Raw genomic sequence first — 20,328 nt, forward strand, 5'->3', positions numbered from 1 at the left:
TTTGCTCTGCTCTGATATGCAGACTGGGGAGCTATCAGACTGCATCGTACTCCCTTGTGCCCTGACTGTCCTAGCTTTATTTCCAAGGGCAATGGGGCTGTAGGGTGAGGAAAGCATTTCACTTCTGGGTCTCATCACGATATGTGGCCTAGACATGGCCAAAGTTTGGGACAACTGAAAAATTCCTCTGAATCCTACAATACAGGCTCTGCTGAAAAGATGTGAGAAGGATGGATATGTAAAGGTGTTCCTCTCCTATGGAGTGGTTTTGCAGAACAGAAAGTAAAGAAGAATATTCTTCCAAAAGGCCTCAAGGTTTGAAACTATCTCAGCTGATGCAGAGAGAGGGAAAAACTTTTGTAAAGACGTATACTTCAGCATCTGTCCCTGCCCCTCTGCAGCAGCTACAGGGAAGGCTGCAGGCTCAGGTTTTACAGCCACAGGGCGAGATGTTACCCTCAGATGGGGCTCTATGGATGATGTTTTCCCCACTGCATACCTGCCAGTAAGAGAAAGACCTGACTCCGTGTTCTGATCTTCAAGGTAAGGATATTCCACTCTCTTGTTTACTGATGAGTGAAAGGAGTTCTTGTTTACGAAAACATTTCAGCTAGCTGGGATTCAATGAGGATGTGCTGACTTATCTTGGCAGATGCCACTGACCAACTCCAGCGTGCACAAAAGGGAAGTAGAAACGGCTCATCTATGAGCTTTCTGCCTACCTATACTGCTGTCTTTACCCAAAAGACTGTAAGTCACACTGTAGAATAAAGAACTGGAGTAAATTCATGAAGGATAAAATCAACAAAACTGCTAGAAGCTGATGGACATCCTGTGAGCACAAAAGAATAGGTAAGAAAATTATTAATCGGTGAATTATTAATTCATTTCTGATTCTGATGGATATGATTTAAATTCCGTTTCGCTGTTTCTTGCTGTTGTTTACAGACTTTTGAGAATTGAACACCTAGTCTCCTGCAACACCCGTAACATCATTATACTTGGAGGGAATTTGAAGTATGCAAAGATCAGGGTCTGTATTTCTTTATATTTTGGAAAACAGATGGAGTTTGGGGATATAGGAATGAGACAGTATTTCAATATAAGCTTTGTTTTATTTTCAGAATTTCTCATATCGATAGCTTTTTATGCTACTTTGTCACCTATTTGTGAAAAAAACCTCTATTTTCAAGTCTGAGAAAAAAACATTTTGTGACTTCTGATTGAGAAAAAGAGCTTAGTAGCTATGGGTAAACTGAGTGCTAATGTATTAAACATGCAGATGTAATGTACGGTACTGCTCTAGAAAATGGTCTGGGTTTGCCCTTCTGTTGCACTAGCATTTTGAGTAATATGTTGCCATTGCAGAATGGCAATACATCGTGCAAATGACGTATCTCCAGGGATTTTAATAATTCATTTCAGCAGGAATGCCTTTACTATTAATAGAACAAATGATTTTTTTTTTCTTTAAAGCAAAACCTGCTTGGAATTCATTAAATAGACTGTTAATATAATAGATATACCTGATATTAGAAAAAAAGCAGAGGGTTGCAGTTGCACTGATATTAACTATGTTTACCTGTGGTTAAAGTCCTGTATATTTAAAACATGTTTTATTCATGCCAGCTGCTGTGGAATTTGTAAATATTGTCTGGCTGTTTTCTTTCAAATCATGAAGAGTACTTCCCCATTCCCTACCAGTCAGTGAAATGCTAGTTAAACAAGTCTTCAAATGAATCAGGAGTCTAGACAATTTACAGCACTCTCCAAAGGATGCTGTGGCAGCATGTTTGCCCAGAAAATGAAGGAAATAAATACATAAAGATGGCATGTCTACATCGTTTTTATGCCCTAACTACCATTACCATGTCTAATCCTAGGGTAAAGGTTTTCAAGATGTGACTCAATGGGAGAGTTTTCAGAGAAGAGTTACAAAATTGTTTTACGGCTCAAAAATGATAGCCTTCTGACGGTAAACAAAAATAGTTCAATTTATTTAGCTTCTTACAGACAAGATTAATAGATGTTCTAATCAGCATCTCTAAAAAAGTGTGAAGGGGAATGACACCTGACAGCAAACAATTCTTTCATCTATCAGGCATAGACAAAAAGATCTGAAAGTTAAATGCTGAAGTCTGCAGAATTCAAACTGTAAATTAGGTGCAAATTCTTTATAGGAATGGCACTTAACCATTGGAAGACATGGCCAAAGGATATGGTAAATTTTCTGTCATTTGAAGTCTTTAAAGCTAGGCAAAATGTCTTTCTAGAAAATGTGTTATACTGCTATCATTACTTTTTGGGTTAGCTGCAGAAAATCATTTGGTGAAATTTTATGGCCTCTGTTAAGCAAGAGCTCAAACAGAGTGATCATATTCTGTTGAGGCTTCAAAATACATGAAACACGATAGTTAGGTATGTTCTACAGCAACAGTAATGATAGGAGGTGAAATTATAGCTTCACTGAAGTCTATGAGAAAGTTCCCACTCCCTTTAATGAGACCAAAATTTAATCTACAATTATAAAAATCTTTGATATATTCATTGCCTTTAAGCTTGGGATTATATGTAGACTGCTTTGCTCTACTTCATCCATTTTATTTTGTTGCTATTATGTTTACCATTTTATTTTGTACTTCAGATGAGTTTTGAATTAACTTTGTATGATTTACATTTTTTAAGCATCTAGGAGTTTGCAAATGTTATCTTTTTTCAAGTAGTGCAGAGTTCAAAATGGAAATAGGAGAAAGGACTTGCAAAAATTCTGTTTCTTCTTGGTTTCATTTGGGTAAGGGTCAAATATTTCATTGATTATTTTTCACAGAAGATGGGTATTTCTACTGCTTGCCCCTGGTGACGCTGGAAAATGGAGATCTGTACAAATAAATTTTCTGGATTATTCTCAATCTTATGAACACTTGAGTTGAGGTCAAGATTTCCATAAAGCCTCATAATTAAGTTTGCTTTGAATGGAGTCAGCAATTAACATTGTGAATATATGGTATTGTTGTGTACAGCCTCTCTACCACAGTTCTCCATATTCTTCAAGCCTGAAAGAGAAAACTGTCAGCTATCCTTCCATACAGTCTTCTGAGCAGATGGGCACTGGCTGCTGATAGTCCTCCTGAAAGTATATGGATGGGTTTGGGACACTGGAGTCCTGAAGAAGTTGCTCAGGTCTAATCCTTTTCAGGAACAAAGGCGGCCTTAGAAGCTGTGAGACATAACCGATTCCTAGAAAGGGCTTTAAAGCAAGTATGAAGAACTGGAGATCTGTTGAAAATCTACAGGACTATCTTAGTACAGAAGCTGAGAGGCCCAGTCCAAGTCTGTTGACTATCATCAGCTTTATTCCATTGAAAATTAAAGCACCTCATATGGCTTTTTTTTCTTTTTTTTCTTTGTAACATGCCGATATTGTTTTGTGCAACAGAACAGAGACGTATCTGATCCAGATTCCACCCTTATTTTACTCTGGGGACAGGCACACAAGCAGGAGGTATAAGTCTTGCGCTAAGGATGCAACTGTTGCAGTTCTTCAAGGTACAATTTAAAGCCTGCTGGAGTCAATGGAAGGCCTTTCATTGACTTCAACCGGCTTTGGGTCAGAGCCTCTGCTAGGGAGTTTTTGTCCTTGACTTTCTTAAAAGAAGATTTTACTGATGTGTGAATAGCGTTAATCATCCATGAACACTTGGTAAAGAGTGATCTGGTTTTTATGATATGGAAAATACCCTGCTGAAGCATGAAACCTTTTAATGAAGTCAAACAAAGTAAAACTTGCCCTCCATGACCTAAAGCTCAGCTCTTGAAATGTCATTTACTGGGATAATGCATTCCCCATCTGTCAGTCTGGGCTTTTTCTTGCCACAGGTGAACTAATGAAGCCTTGGAGGTGTGCCACGGTTACTAGTATCTGGTATTTTACTAGAGGCGAGAGATAGGAATTCTTATTAGCAAATGTAGTTTTGCCCATCTCACGGAAATAACACAAAATAAGCAGATCTTTGTCCCTGAATTTATGCCATTTGCTTCTCCTAAATGAACTGTATATCCTTAATCTTATCTTTGAGAAACCACTGGCATCACAAATAGGAGCTTGATATTTAATGTAGTACTTATTATTGATTTGTCTGCAGTCAGTGAATGTAGAAAACTGAAATATAAAAACCTCTTGACACAGTCTTTGCTACTACCTTTAGTCTTGACTGTCTGGATATGTTAGGAATAGGGATATAATTCTAATGAAAACAATTCACACTAAATATTTGTTCTTGTGCTTATTTGTTACCTTACGGATATATAATATTGTGGATATGTTTATTTCAAAGCTCACTTCAAATTCTGACTGATAGGACAGTAACTCTGACTTCAGGTAAGTAATCAGTGGTCTCCCGTCTGCCAGCATCGGGTGAGGTCTCATAGAGTTCAATAATGAGTCTTTTACTGTATTTATATATAAGTGAAACTCCTGAGAATCATGATAAAACTCAGGTTCACATAGTTCATATGGTAGCAATTTATTGCCTGGCTGCAGATTTTTTAAATCTCCCTGGCACTACAGGGTTATTACAGTAAGTCAGAAAGACAGGTATTCTAAGTATGAACTTGCTGTTAAGATCTCAAAAATACTAACGGAGTGCTCTTGAATTGAAGCTTTGATGAGAAATAAATCCTTCTTGTGACACTTTTATGCCATGTAGAGATGTGGAAGTGTGAGCAACAGCACCTGGCAAGCAAGCTGTCTTCTTTAAAAGCAAGCAAACCAGCTGCTCATCAGCTTGGAGAAGGATTTAACAGGAAATAAAAGTCTACTCAGATGCTCATTGCTCAGATCTGCAAAAGAAGACTCATATTTTATGATTTGTCCCCTGGATACTGAGAAAAAATGTATTCCTATCTTCTGTATTTTGAAACACCATGAAGAGTTTATATTTGAAAATGGGACTCATTTTCAAGTGAACCATCTACTTAACAGATCCATTTCCGTTCATATCAGTGCTCTCATTTACAGAATGTAACCAGATAAGTAACAAAACCAGCTTCCTTATGGAGAATTGTATTGGGTTTGTGTGGCAAGGTTTTGGTAGCAGGGGGGCTGCAGGAGCGGCTTCTGTGAGAAGATGCCAGAAGCTTCACCCATGTCTGACAGCAAGTTCCAGCCAGCTCCAAGACAGACCTGCTGCTGGCCAAGGCCAAGCCCATCAGTGCTGGTGGTAGCGCCTCTGTGATAACATATTTAGGAAGGGGAAAAAACTGCTGTGCAACACCAGCTGGAAGAAAGGAGTGAGAATATGTGAGAGAAACAGCCCTGCAGACACTGAAGTCAGTGGAGAAGGAGGGGGAGGAGGTGCTCCAAACACCAGAGCAGAGATTCCCCTGCAGCCCCTGGTGCAGACCATGGTGAGGCAGGCTGTCCCCCTGCAGCCCATGGAGATCCACAGTGGAGCAGATCTCCACCTGCAGCCTGTGGAGGACCCCACACCGGAGCAGGTGGATGCCCGAAGGAGGCTGTGACCCCATGGAGAGCCTGTGCTGGAGCAGGCTCCTGGCAGGACCTGTGGTCCCATGAAGAGAGAAGCCCAGGCTGGAGCAGGTTTGCTGGCAGGGCTTGTGACCCCGTGGGGGACCCACGCTGGAGCAGTCTGTTCCTAAAGGGCTGCACCCCATGGAAGAGACCCACGCTGGAGCAGTTCATGAAGAGCTGCAGCCTGTGGGAAGGACGCACATTGGAGAAATTCGTGGAGGACTGTCTCCCGTGGGAGGGACCGCACGTTGGAGCAGGGGAAGAGAGCGAGGAGGAAGGAGCGGCACAGACAATGCGTGATGAACTGACTGCAACCCCTATTCCCCATCCCTCTGTGCCGCACGGGGGGAGGTAGAGAATTTGGGAGTGAAGTTGAGCCCAAGAAGAAGGGAAGGGTAGGGGGAAGGTGTTTTAAGATTTGGTTTTATTTCTCATTACCCTACTCTGATCTGATTGGTAATAAATCAAATTAATTTTCCCGAGTTGAGTCTGTTTTGCCCATGATGGTAATTGCTGAGTGATCTCCCTGTCCTTATCTCAACCCACGAGCCTTTCATTGTATTTTTCTCTCCCCCATCCAGTTGAGGACGAGAGTGCTTGGCTGGCACCTGGCAGTCAGCCAAAGTCAACCCACCACAAGAATAAACAAAATTGATAAAAATCTTCTGTTTCAGGATACAGTAGGGGTAGGATTTCTGGATTTTCTTTGTATGGGTCCCTGCTTTCCCTATTCTTGCATTTTCCAAATTTTCTAATTTTATGTCAATTCTGCTTCAATGCATCCAGTATTCTAAGTACCACGAACCTCGGTCAAATGACATTGTAATGCACTGAAAAGGTTTTTTTTTGATGCCTTGAAACAGTAACTATCAGGGATCTATTTTAATCTTTAGGTAGATAATACTGTGACAGCTACTATGCTTCACCTTCTGGCTTGGTTCCCAAGAAGACTTCCCCTTTTTATATTTCATTTGTTATTGGTTTTGGTTTGCTTCTTATGAACTATCAAATCCAGATTAATCTATCCCATCTACCTGACTCTCCTGGCAACAAAACTGTTCTCATACCCTGCTGCAATCTCCATGTTTGCAGATGTGACAACCAGGGAATGAAAAGAGAGTGCTGTAATGACCACAGAGAGAAAGCTGTCTAGAAACATTGATTGCTTCTTGCAGTGCTCCCCTCAGTTATTTAAATAGTATTATATTATCTCAAAGGTTTGTAAACTGAGATATGGAGAGATGAAGTTCCTGCCTGTGCTGTACTAAAAACTAAATAAGTCAGAGCTATGTGCCTTCAATAATATTCTCTGTCTTAGACTCCTGTCACACAAACACTTAAGCATCTGCTCATCTTCGCAGAACACCTATTCCAATTTCACTGGACTGCAGGGTAAATTTAAATTTAAAGGCATTCTCATTTGCAGACTCAGGACTTATGGCATGATATTTAGTTGTCTGCGCATCAGGCTCTACTGCCATTTAAGATGCCGTAGGGTATCCTTCCTGGCTTCCAGCTGCTGCTCCAGAACAGTGCAGGTTTATCCTAAGTCCCATGTTATCTACCAGCCCAGATGTCTCTGATGCCCTCAAGCATCTACAGTGACACCTGTAAAGCCCAGCTGTCATCACACTAGAATGAGGATTTCAGAACAACGTGACTTGATGCAATAGTGGGAGAAAATAGGTTTTGTTAATGCGTAGGAGTGCGATCTGCGAGCAGAACCCCATCTACTGTACTTTTCATTTCCTAAATGGCACTGATATCTTGAAAGGGATGGAGACCATCAAGATATAAAATGCTCCAAGCTACAAGTAATGGAATCAAGCAACCTTTACTGTCTGCTTACCTGCAGTACTATGTCCCGTCCGTTCCGTGTGACGTTAACAGTATGGGGCTGTCCGTTTGCCATGTTTCTGTGGTCAACATCAATGTTATATGGCTCTTTGGTGCCTCCCAGGCTGTACCGAATTTGCAGATTCCCTAGTGAAAGAAAGGTGAAAAGCACCCTCAGGTATTTTGATCTTTATTCACCAGCTATTTTCCCCTCTTTATTTTCACATACAACCGCTATCATTTTACACTTAAATTGCTCTCAGAGCTGGTCTCTGCAGTAGGAGAAGGGCTAGTGTTTGAGATTATAAAGCTACTAGGCTGAAAACTGCTTCCAGTTTATAACCCAGAAGTGTGACAATGACCAGTATCTCAAACCCAAAATGCTTGTAAACGCCCCAGATGGTAAATCAAACAAATCGGAGCTATGCCTTGAACAATATATGGACAACTGGTAAAAATCTGAGCACATCAAGTAGCACTTTATTGTTGAGATTATTATCCTTGCTGTAGCAAAATTCTTTGAAGTTATACAAAGCGTGATGTTTTCTAAAGAATAAACCATTGATATGCATTGAATAAAGGCAAAATTACAACAAATTAACACTGACACATAATCTACACAAGAGACTTTCTTGTTCTCACATTTAATTGTTGTTGACGGGTGACCGTCTGGACTTTTATGGAAATTTAATAATATATGGTGAAATGAAAACCTCAGGTTATATTGTTAGAAAAGTATAGTCAAAAGTGGTTAATTGATATTCATGACATACTGCCAGACAGATTTTGCTTTTCTAAACAAAAGTGAAGTGTTTGCTCTTCATAACAAATTTTAATATTTGATTAAAAGGAAGGATGCTTGAAAAGGGAAAGCAGACCCCATTACTGATCAAAACCTGAAATATTCTGGCCCCAAAGAGCGGCCCTAGACCTTTATAACTATAGTTTAGATGTCTGATGTGAGATTTCTCTCATGCACCTTCTATCTTCCCCATGAAGTGAAAAATTTGAGTGGCATATGGAATACTTGTATTAACTTATCCCATAGAAGAGACTGGTAGTAAAATCATCCCAATTATGATTTTCATGGGGTACTAAGGCACTGTTTGGAATCGAGATATATTCCGTTTTGATACTGTACCAGAAAATGGTCCACATCCAACCTTCACCCATCACCAAAATCTTTAGGACCTCATATACTATGCTACATCCATATATTGGCCACCTCATTGGGTGGTCAGATTTTCAAAATAACAGTACATTACACTTTCCACTGACTACTGGTGATATTGCCATGACTTTAGTGATTAAGGTGCCTACATGTGGATGTCTACTTATCCCCTCCATAATGCTAGTTCATGGCATTGATCTGACTCTTATAGCAGGTTTTTTTGGGGGTTGGTTTTTTTTGTTTTGAGAGGGAGGGTTAGCTAGTGAAACCCCACTGAATTGAACAGTTTTACATCGGTACAAAATTTAGTACAGCAGAACACAGATTCAGATCCCATGTACTTTACTTTTACACGACAAGGGTGAAGAGACTTTCTCATTAGTTCAGACCTTCAGCTGAATGCCAGCCTGGTGTTATTACCAATTGTGCCTTCAATGGAGAGAGCCCAGAGCAGTTGCTTACCAGACGGCTTGACAAGCACAGCCATGAAGTCCTGGGTATAGGAGCTGATGTACAACAGGACACAAGGGGACTTGGTGGTACTGAAGCTGAAGCTGAGCTCTTCTTTATTCAAGTTGAGGTCGGGCGCTGTAGTCTCAGGATCTGTAGAACTCAAAAGCGTTCGGCTAACTAAATCCTTCATGCTAGTCCCGGGGGAGTGGAAGTTGTAACGAAGCCACATTCCCTCTTCAAAAAATGCTCCAACATCTTGAACATAAGAGAAAAAAAAAAAGAAACAAGAGGAATTAAACTCGCTGACACCTTTTGGATGAAACATATTGCTACTGACTTAACCAGTCCTAATCTATACATGTTTCTACCGCTGCGTTATTTAGGCACTTTGCCAATATTAAGTCAAGAGTCTCACTATTTTCCAATGAGAACGAAAAGGACAATCAAAACATGGATTCACAGAACAAAGGAAAGACAGACAGAAAGTCTATGCCTGTATCTCATATCAATATTACAGGCCAGAAGAACCATGCTTTAGGTTTATTCTCATTGAGGTCTTGCAGCAGATAACGTTCCAAAAAAAGAAGATACAAGAAAGAGAGATTTAAGGGGCACAGTAAATAAATACTGTCAAGGAAACGGAAAACCCGCAATTCTGACTAGCAGATCTGAGTGGATTTGGAAGGACCTCACGAAGGAATGATGGCAATTCCAGCACCTGAAAGATTTGAAATAGGATTGGACACAATGCTAGGAAATTATCCATTGCTAGCACAATTCTTCATGAGAACTGCATCACTAGGATGCCCTTATGGAAGATAAAATTAACTAGGGAGCTTGACTCAGTGGGAATAAGGCAAGAGACACCTGAACTGTAGCTCCCAGGAGGTGCTACCCAAAGTTTTCAAACCAACCTGAGACAAAATGTCATGTTTCAATACTCCTGACAGAAAATAAAACTACTTTTGGCAGAATTAATACCTTCAGTTGAAAAAGCATAGCTATTACTTCTCATAATAATGCAGTCCTGCCTATTTTTTAACATTAAAACCATAATTCAAGGTTGACATTCTTCTGGCGAAGGCTGACTTTGACAGCCTCCTACGAGAATCACAGCACAGTTGCCTACCATCGGTAGCATATAACCTACTAAGTCTATCGGGGATTGCTGGACTGGCTTCCTATGTCAGTCATTCATTTAGTGACTGGACAGGTGCAGGAGAGGCTTCGCTGTTTGGGACAACATCATTAAAGCAAATTTTTGAATTACATGTGAACTTAATTGAGAAGGTATGTTTATGAACTTTTCATAAGGGATTAAAGAATGATGAATAAAGATTATGAGCATAGCATGTGAGCACTGCGTTTAAAGATCAGTTATAAGCAGTGCTTAAAGAGGTGACCAGTCTTTAAAAAAAAATCTTTCATCATTTACTACCTTCCCACACGACGCAAAGTTGCCGCAGATTGGTACAAAACTGCCCATCTAAACTTCTGAAAAATCAACACACTATCTTTATTAAATAAAAAAAAAAATTATCCCCTTTTAGCATTTAGAGGCTTCATGCAATTCTAAGCAAAGGCTTTATCGCAAAACATACGAAGCAAGATGTCCGTTTTACAATCTGTGCAGCGATACAGAGCAAGGCAGGAATGAGCCTGCAGACTTTATTCAGAGTAGCTAAGCAGAGAAAAGATAAGAAGACAGGTAAAATAATAATAGACTTTACTGATGCTTCTTTCTAGAATTTTGCAAAATTCAGTGCTTGGAAAGTTTTACGTTTTCCTGTTACCATATAAAAATTCTCCAAAACTCAAAATATCATAGTGACTGTCACTGTGTGGCCGTATAAAACACGGAGGCAAGTTCTGGTCCCAAGGTGCTATAAATAATTTGATCATTCTGATAGATTTATAACTGCCATTTTATAGAAGAAACCTTAAATCACCCTGAAACAGTTATGGGACAGGCAATTCAGTTTAACAACTATATTTTGCAGTAGACTCAGCTTAAGTACTCCTGGATTAAAAGTGAAGGGCCCTACCTTGAAAATACTTCCCCAAGTGGTGATGCCTTCTTCTGTTAACAGCAGTGTTGAAAAAAAAGCGTTAGCACTTACAAATCTAAAGCAGTATACAGTGTAGCTCTAAGCATTTGCAAGACTGCCTTAAAAATATCCCGACGACCGCTAATTTATTCTTCTTCAACCTCTGCCTCCAGCTCACGCAAGCTGCTCCTCGGGCAGATGCTGTATCAATTACGCTGCCGCGGCGCTGGCAGAGCTGCTCGCCAGAGCTGGCGTGCCGGGTCTCGGCACACCAGGCAGCCCTGCCGTTTGACACTGCCACTCTGCTGGCAAGGACCGCAGCCCCTGCGGAGGCTGCGTGTACGCATGCGGCATACCGATGCAAAATTATGTTCGCCTCCGGCCTGTTTTACCGCTTGTCATGCCTTTTATTTTAGGAGTGATCTTCAGGATTGCCCGGCGCTATGCTTGCCCAGGGCCTCGTGCACTGGGAATACTGGGGCCTTCAGTCCTGACCTTAGCATTGCTCTGGGGCTGAACTGGAAAGCATGCACCGCATTTTCCACAGCTGTAAATGTTATGAATTGCTACTTTAAATGTTCATTACTACAAAGAAAGCTTTAAGTAAATGGTGCTCTCTGAAATGGTAAGATTTTTTTTTTTCCCAGAAGGGTTTCATGACAGAGCAAAGAATGTTCTGTATGTTTAACTTGATTTGCACTGAGAAAATGATTTTCAGTATAGCTGTATTATTACAGGCGTACAAGCTATTGTAATGGGCCTTGAAATTCTCCTCACATGCAGCACCTCTTTCAAGAGGAAGGATAAGAGGAAGGTTCACTTTGGCTGTGTGAGTGTATTAGGCCCTCAACTGGAAGATATTGGATCCCCTCAAGTTCCAGCTCAGCAAAGAGGTTGATGCACATGATTACGCTCTTTACTGAATGAAGTCCTTGCAGCAGGGCTGCAAAGTGCTCAGCAGCTCACAGCAGCAGGCTGTTTAAACTATTAGGAAATATTAGAAAAAGCTAAAGGATACTTTTCTCTATATTGAACGCAGGTATAAGAAGGCTGATCAATGAAAAAACTGTCTACTTGGAGGTCACAAGTGTATCATCTTCCTGAAGCTCTGATAGAAGGGATATCTAAGTCCTTCATTCAGAAAACGATTCAAGCTGCTTGAATAAAATGGGTAAAATGCAGCACAAACCCTGCTGCTGAAATGTGGATGATGTTTCCATGCACCATCCTCTGCTTGCTTTTGTAATACTTCAAACGCTATCTGAAAATCATTACACCGTCAAGCCTCCCTCGTCAATGCCGACAGGTAGATTCTGCCGGGAAGCAGTCTGGCATACCTAAGCAAGGCTGAGCTCTGAGCCTTATTTTGCAATAGCCCTGTAAACAAGTGCCTTTTATTCTACCTTGCTATACCTGGACAGAAGTGCACATGCCAAGGAGAGCCTAAAAATGTCAGGAAAATCACAGCTGCGGTTCATTCGGCACTGATCTGAAATTACTATAGATCTTTCGATAGCTACAGCTGTTTGAACTGATGTCTAGGACAGCAGGCTCAGAATACGGGAATGGCAACCTGCGCTGTGTATTCTCTGCTGAATCTAAATGAAAAGCCACCTCCCTTTCTAATGGAAATATCCATAATGGTTAAACCCCTCCCATCAAATAAAACAGGATGGATGAAGAAAAATGTAGTGTCAAATATACAACAGACCAGGTTTCATGATTGCCTGCCGAGGAGTCTTTGGAGGTGCTATTTAGGTAACCTCAGAGAAAAACGTGCAGCTTTGCAAGAGCCATTTGAGAAATATTAGAGACTGCCATTTGATGACTGCACAGTATTCAGAGTGACAACTTTGATAGGTGAGATTTGGCTTCAACTCCTTCCTGTACCACAGGTATCCACTCACTCTATAAGCGAGCAGTTCCTTGCTTCCCTCATTATCTTGTTCGCTTTCTGCATTACTGTAATAAAAACATCTTCTTGCGTCACAGAGCTATTGTAAGGATAAATACCTTACCAGCTTGTGAGGTGCCAATACTACTCCGATAGCATGCAGGTGTATAAATATTGCACACGGGTGTCTGGCGCGAGAACCTCAAATCTCTCACTTGCCTTTGCACAGGCATGCAGCAGCTGGCAATGTTGCTGAAGCTGCTCGACTCATCTTTCATAAAACATCGGCATTCAGTGAGCAATGACACCAGAGCAGGCCTATTATAGTTAGCTGACAAAGAAATTGAAAGTTTATCATATTTTTGGAGCCAGGACTTAGTATTTTGTAACTTATTACCCTGATTTATTTGCTTTCTGCATACAGAATAAGAAATCCTTGCATTTTATAAGTAGTTTATTATGGATGGCAAGTGGGCTGGCAAGTTCAGTTTATGATCAGGTTGATATCTCTTTGAGATATGTAATTAGTATGGAGGAGGTTTGTTTTGCTTTAAAAAGAAAAAAAAAAATTTTTCCAATAAAAGAATTCTTGCAACTTAAGTGAAATGCAATTTTCAAAGCACTTGAGCACCACTGTGCATGTTTAATAAGGCAGTATTGACAGGACAGCAGAATGGAATAGCTTTACAGAGTATATATATTTTTTTGTGAGTATATATATTTACTCAATAGAAGCTAAGACCCAAGTCCTGAAGTTTGATCTACAGAAAAACTTGACTGCAGCATTCAGACTTAACCAGACTGGGAGCCTACCATTTCCAACCCAAGGGAAATTTCTGATATAACTGCCAGCTAACAAACAGATAACAATCATGTTGTGTACAGCAGAATTTTTCGAGGGGTGGGAGGGAACATTGCCTTGATTTTCCAGGTTCTGGGATTACGAACAATGAAAACTAAGAAGTTAGTTACCTTAAAGCACTCATACAAGCACCTTCCTATTACTTACAGCAAAGCAATGAAATGTATTTGCAACCAGCACAACAAAGGGAATTGAATGGGTATAACCAGGGCAGAATTTGGAGATGGTCAAGTGTCAGTCTAAGACTCTGTGGAAGGGTGCAGAGCTGCTTCACCCGTGTGCCGTAGCACCAGATCTGGTATGTCTTTTTTCCATCCACTCAGCCTAGTAAAAAGCTGATTTTTCTCTTTGAGGCGGAGAAGGGAGCAAGAAAGGAAGGAAATCTGACCACGACTATACTACTGTAAGGGCTTTCAGGGTTCACTCAAATATAAAAATGAACACGAAGGAGTTCAGTTCAGGCATTGGCATAAGGATTGCAGTAATTCACACTGTGAATCTGAGCTTTACTTGAAAGAAAGGAAAAAGTGTATACACTGTTCTCATCATCCTTGGATGCAGATTGAGTAACTGCATTGAAACTGGGAAGCTTTGAATTTACCCTTCCAGCACACCCGAAGGCACATGAGTCACAGCACCAGCTATTTAATTTGATTTTTGGCCACACTCTCTTGATGGTGGGCAATTTCTTCTCCTACTGTTGATCCACAGCACTTCAATACCCAAAGGAGGAATGCTTTCTCGCTGGGGGATCCCCCACATGACAGTGCTGCCACACGCTCTGCAGAGCCATTTCAGCATTTGACCTTCGCTCTTTCCGTTTAAAGGAATGAGAGAGTTTGGTTTTTAAAGGAACAAAAATTAATTGTTTTCTCAGAAATGCTTTTATGATGCTAGGACAGCTGTGGAAGGAAAAAAAAAAAGAGAATTTATGCTTAAGCAAAGGACAGGGAAAGGTCAGAAAGCAATCTGTAGGACTGCAGAAACACTGCAGCTATTCCTCAGAACAATTTCTCTGAGCAATGGAAGGAGAAGTGAAGCCAATTGCATATGCCCCAAATACAAAACAAAAATAAAGTTAAAATAGATGTCAGCCTGCATTTTTGCACTTTTTTTGTCCTTGTAAAAAAGTAGTGTAATTTCCAGGCCACTGCCATCAATCACACTGTGATCTGCTGCTAATAAGGCTGGAGGCAATGCAATTTCTTGTCAGTCAGTGGCTCTAAGGATGGATTTCATCAGCAAAAGAATCTACAACATGTGAGACCTGTTTTTATTGTGAGATGTGTTTATTACTTATGAACCAATGTATGGTGATTTCCTTACAGTAATGATTTTTTTTTGCCTTTGATTTTTCCTATCACTTCTTCTGCTAGCAGTTTCAGTATGTAACCAACCCCAAAAAGTTTACCATGGGGAAGTGACTTGAATATCAAAATAAAATTTTTGGATAAGAAAAGCTTTCTGTGGCAAATTAAAGTCAACGGGAAGAGAGCCTGTGGTATATTGAAAGGTATTATATTATACCACCTTTCACTCCTGCTGAGTAGCATGTTCTTCTGGTAATACCTCGTATTGGTTTGAATGTGACGACTTAAAAAGTCAGGCACTGTTGATTATCAAATCAACAGAGCTACTTGGCCTGGAAGATTTACTCAGAGGAATAAAATAACGAAACCCAGTCCTAGTATATCATGCAAACCACTAACCTTGTTATTTCCTGGCAGTTGATGTGAATTCCTAGTGAAGGTAACAAAGGAAAATATTCTTGCTTGCCTCATATCAGACTCACCTAACGTCACATCATCCAACTGCATACCATGGTGCAGGTTAAAAAACCACAACTGACAGAGCAGTATTCAACTATGTCCTTGCTATAAAGAATGGAATTGGTTGAAAACAGAGAACATCATAGTCTTTAAAAACATGTTCACAGACATCTCAGTGCTTTTAGAGACAGGAAAGTGTCAAAGCGTTAATGAAAAATGAATTGAAATATCAGAATTGTGATGTTTTCATCCAAATCAACTAAAATATAATTTAGGTAACATTTTTAGTTTACAGGGAAAGCAGGTAAAGATTCCCTGCTATTTTCCAACAGATGTTACAATTTTAAAAAATATTTTTTTAAATTAAAATATACCCAGCTGTTTTGCCGGTATTTATTTTGCTGTCATTAGTACTGCTTGTTTACCCTTTGTATCTAGAAAATATATCCAGTCTTGTTTCATGGAGCAAGAGGACATGGTACAAGACTCCAGGAGCTGCTATTAGAAAGAAAGTGTAGGATCGCCTTCTTTCACAAGTCTAGGGAGTTTGACAACATGCACAAGATGTTCCAGTGCTTTACTTGATTTAAAAGGCTTAATGCAAGTTAAATTTACAATGTAAAATTTAATGGGCTGAAAATGAACTGTTTTAAAGATCTCATTATCAGCACTGTTTGTTACAGAGATTTTACAATTATTTTGATCACAGGATGCCCCAAACCCAGTCTATTTTGTGTTTAATTTATCCTCTAACTTTATCCCATTGCCACGTTGTTGTTTCTACAGGGAAGCCCCATGAAGTCACCCACGCTAAATCATGCTTGGGGATATTCTAGATGAGTACATCAGTTTTCAGCACTAACGGGTTGGAAATTGGTACTTCGCATTTCGTACATAAGGTCTTAAGGATTTAGAGAGATATTTTTTGAATAGTTTTGATATTTAAAGGAGAGATCTGATGTCATGTTTAAACGGCACAACACCGGGTGGTACAGAGATCCCCACGCTAGCATGAGTGTCTTTGCATGACTCAGTGCTGCCCAGCAGCAGTAGCTTACAGCAAGTTTTACTGTGTGCCCAAAGTATCACTGTCACAGCTCTGGGCCTTTGGCTGGACTGGAAGGCTGATAAGGAGAATATTATAGTATAATATAGTATAATATTACTGCTGTTGCTATGACAGTGCTTACAGAGCAGCCAAAACCAGGGTTTGTCTGTGCTAGGTGCTCAATTATTTCCCTAATGGTATTTTTTATTCTGTTAGCTCCACATCCAGGAAAAATAAACCACTTCAGCTTAGAGCTAGCTTTGGCAGAAGTTTGGGGTTTATCTATCCATAACAGAAACAGAAAAACACAAATGAAAGCCAGTGTGTTGAGTTTTGGCAATACAGAAAAAACCTAAAAAGTGAATTCACTGAACATGGCATTGCAGCAATTCTTTTGTTTTCTTTTTTTTTTTTTTTTGTGAGTCAACATGTGATCCGTAAGAGACTGACCCAGTTCCAGCCTGAATGGGTTTCTTCTAACATAACTGCGCTAGTGAACAGAAATACCAAATATGCATTACCATTCCTCCACTCACAACGAACCACTTGCTAAATTAACTGAAATCACTGTACTCTCATTCTCAGCAGTTACTGTATGTACAGTCCTGAATGTGATGGACGCGTTTTATAATTTGTCTTTGAAGCAACATCGCGTAGTGAAACCTGACGAAATCCCTGCATGCAAGCGCAGTGGATGCCATTACCTAGAGCAGCAGCTGCTTCACTTTTGCTGCACTAGAAAGACATCATATTTATTGGAATTTATAAAATAATCATGCTAGAGATCCATCAGAATATCTGGTGATGTGAAAACAATCCCTTAGCTTTTAGAAGAGGGTGCTCCAGTGTGCGAGCAGCATCAGCAACGGACAAAGCTCTGTTATGATAAAATGAAATGATGGTGGATATATATGGATATAAATGAAGCTGGTGGAAGTATGTGAGGAGAAAATACAGTCCATAACCCAGCACCAGGTAAAAAGACTGCCTCTTTCTGGTATAAACTTGGTTTCCTCTAAGTGTGGCTGGAAGGGAACAGGGTTTGGATATTTGCAAAGTAATCTTCAAAGTCTGACTTGGAAAAAAAAGAGAAGTTAAGAAGGAGTTGGAAACCAGAATGTCAAAGGACAGGCACATTACTGCCAAGATAGCTTCATGAAGAGAATCTGGTGACTGGTGATCCAGCCTGCCTGCAGGATTCCTGGTACAGTGGGTAACGTAAAGCAGAAGAGCAGTTTATGAGGCTAGAGGTTTCTTTAACACCACAGATACTGATGCGAAGAGCCTTCACGGTTTTTTAGTTGAAACTGTAGGATTAGTACCTTTTGAGAAAGCTTTTAAAATGATTAGGAAAAGCAACAGACTGGATGATTTTGTGTACCAATAAAAGCACAGTGAAAGAGAGCTGCTGAGAGATATTAGCACCTCAGGTAAATGTGGCGAAACCTTTAGAGGTGTTGAGAAGAATATTTCAAGAATATAATGAGAATATCCTATGAAATGTAAGGGAAAAAAATGAATGGCCACAAAGCCTACAAACTCTGCAAACACTTGGAAAACTATATTCCCATTTCTACTTACTTTGTCACAATCATTTCTGGTCAAAGTAAGAAAAAACGTGGTAATAAATAAAAATAGCACCTTCATTCTCACTTTTTTTTTTTAATGTAAGATCCCTCTTTCCCTCACTCCTTGTCTTTCTTTCTTATGCAGGCATGTGTGTCCATAGTAAATCGGTCTCTTAGAATTACTGGTTTTGAAAATTCAGAACATACTTTAGGCATTTCCAAAGGACTGACATAGATGTGGAAGCTCTGTACCTTCCCTTACCCTAGCAAGTTCAACGTCTAACCCAGTCTGAGCTACTAAAAGACTTGATCTGGTTATGGACAGATAAAATTTTTAATCCAAATGCTAGCCTCCCAATTTATAAAATATTCAACCCAAAGCCCACATCTATGTATCTCCAAATATGTTTCTGAATGAGACTAGGCAGCTTTTGTTTAAATCCATGTTTTTTCTGCAGAAGTAACAACCCTGACATTGTGCTAGTGGGAATTTATTGTTCAACAGCTCAAGAATATGGAATACATTCTGCCAGACCTGCTACGACTACAGGCATTCCTGATGCATTTTGTTGTTGTGTTATTTGATTTAAATAGGTAATATATATTAGTACTAATGAGACATGTGGTTTTAAATCATCACATTTAAATCCTGGGTGTATAATTTGACTTGTTTGTAAGAAGTATTAAACAGGATTTACTTGTTTAATTAATAAAAGCTGAAGCATTGATTCTATTGTGTTTTTTCTTGGGCAGATACTTCTCCCATACTCTGCCTCCTGCACTAAAGCATTTACCTTTAATGCAAAATGGTCCATCATAGGCAGTTTTGGAGCAGTCACAGGAGTAGCCGTTGTATTTCTCGACACATTTACCGCCGTTCGCGCAGTACATCCCATAGCTCGTGCAATGGCCAGAGCAGCCAGGCTTCACCCCGGGCGTGACTTTTGCTCTCTCTTCCAGGTCCAGCGTCACCCCATTCATCCTTAATGAGCGAATGCAACCTAGGAAGCCTCGCTGGCCTCCTGCAGCACCTGAGAGGGAATGCAAAACTGTGAGACAACACCGAACAGATCTCATTGTTGTTGCTTTACATGAAATATCCTGCTAAGCTTGTGACAACAGCTGGAAATAAGTAACTTCTTTGTAAAGGCAAGGAATTGCCTTGTCGTAATGACAATGAAATCAATGAAACCTAACCTTTTGATACCATACCATAAGTAAGCATAAATAGTAGGTGTGTTTGCTTTACACTGATTAGACATTAGAGATTCTAGCCTTTCACTCTAAGACTTCATTTCATTTCAACTTCAAGATTTTTATCTCTAACAGTGGAAGAAACGGGCTTGGCTCCATTGTTAAGGTACAGCCTTACTCTCCATATGATTAGTGAAGATGGATGCTAATAATAATGCCATAATATGTTATGCAGTGTTACATTTTTTCAAAGCCATGATAGGGAAAGAAGGAAAAGATTTAAATCGCCACTGTCAGCTGCAATAGGAAATACAGATATAAATTTCCAAGCAACATTGGGTATATTGTTTAGTTGCCTGAGTATAGGGTGGAGGATGTAACACTGAAGAGCTACATTTGAAAATCTGGGTTGAGATGGCTTTTCTTAGCAGTCAATAAGAACTGTTCCTTTTTTCCCCCTGGTAAACACTTGCTGAAAAATGGGATCTCAGCTAGGGAAGTCTTATCTGGGGCTGGATTAGAAACAAAAAAACCCCTAAAATATGCAAGCAAATAACAATGAGTGGCTGTCATCCTTTCTCCTCATCCTCTCATCTCTTTGATTACTGCAGTGCCGCAGGTGCTGAAGAATCCCTGAGGAGATCTGAGCGCTCATCACCACAGAGCACAGAGGCTGATATCTACCTGAGTGGGGAAGAGGACTAAATACAAACCAAAGAGAGAGGGCTGCTTCAGATCAACTGCTGGTAACCAGATGATCTGGGGTAAGAGGAGGCAATGCTCGGTCTCTGCCGAGGGTACAGGGCAGAGGGCATTCTGGTGTGGTTCCATTCCATGTAAACTCATATACACTGCAGTGATGAAAAACCCCCTAATAGATCTAATTCCCTTCTTTCCCCTCCCGGTGACTGTCCTAGCCCCTAGGACATGAAGTCATCATCCCTCAGGCTCTCTC

General features: G+C 40.2%; 1 protein-coding gene across 1 annotated transcript in view; it reads right to left on the reverse strand.

The window, feature by feature from the left end:
- CNTNAP2 (contactin associated protein 2) overlaps positions 1–20,328 on the reverse strand; it is a gene marked incomplete at both ends in the record, with an annotated part of 1,183,012 nt that overhangs the window by 68,938 nt on the left and 1,093,746 nt on the right. The window contains 3 exons of the mRNA XM_082307127.1: positions 7,380–7,513; positions 9,000–9,245; positions 18,974–19,210. Coding sequence (XP_082163253.1) covers positions 7,380–7,513; positions 9,000–9,245; positions 18,974–19,210 — 617 coding nt within the window. The remainder of the gene's footprint in view (positions 1–7,379; positions 7,514–8,999; positions 9,246–18,973; positions 19,211–20,328) is intronic.

Source organism: Platalea leucorodia, assembly GCF_965183815.1.
Source record: "Platalea leucorodia genome assembly, chromosome: 1".
Lineage (NCBI taxonomy): Eukaryota > Metazoa > Chordata > Aves > Pelecaniformes > Threskiornithidae > Platalea > Platalea leucorodia.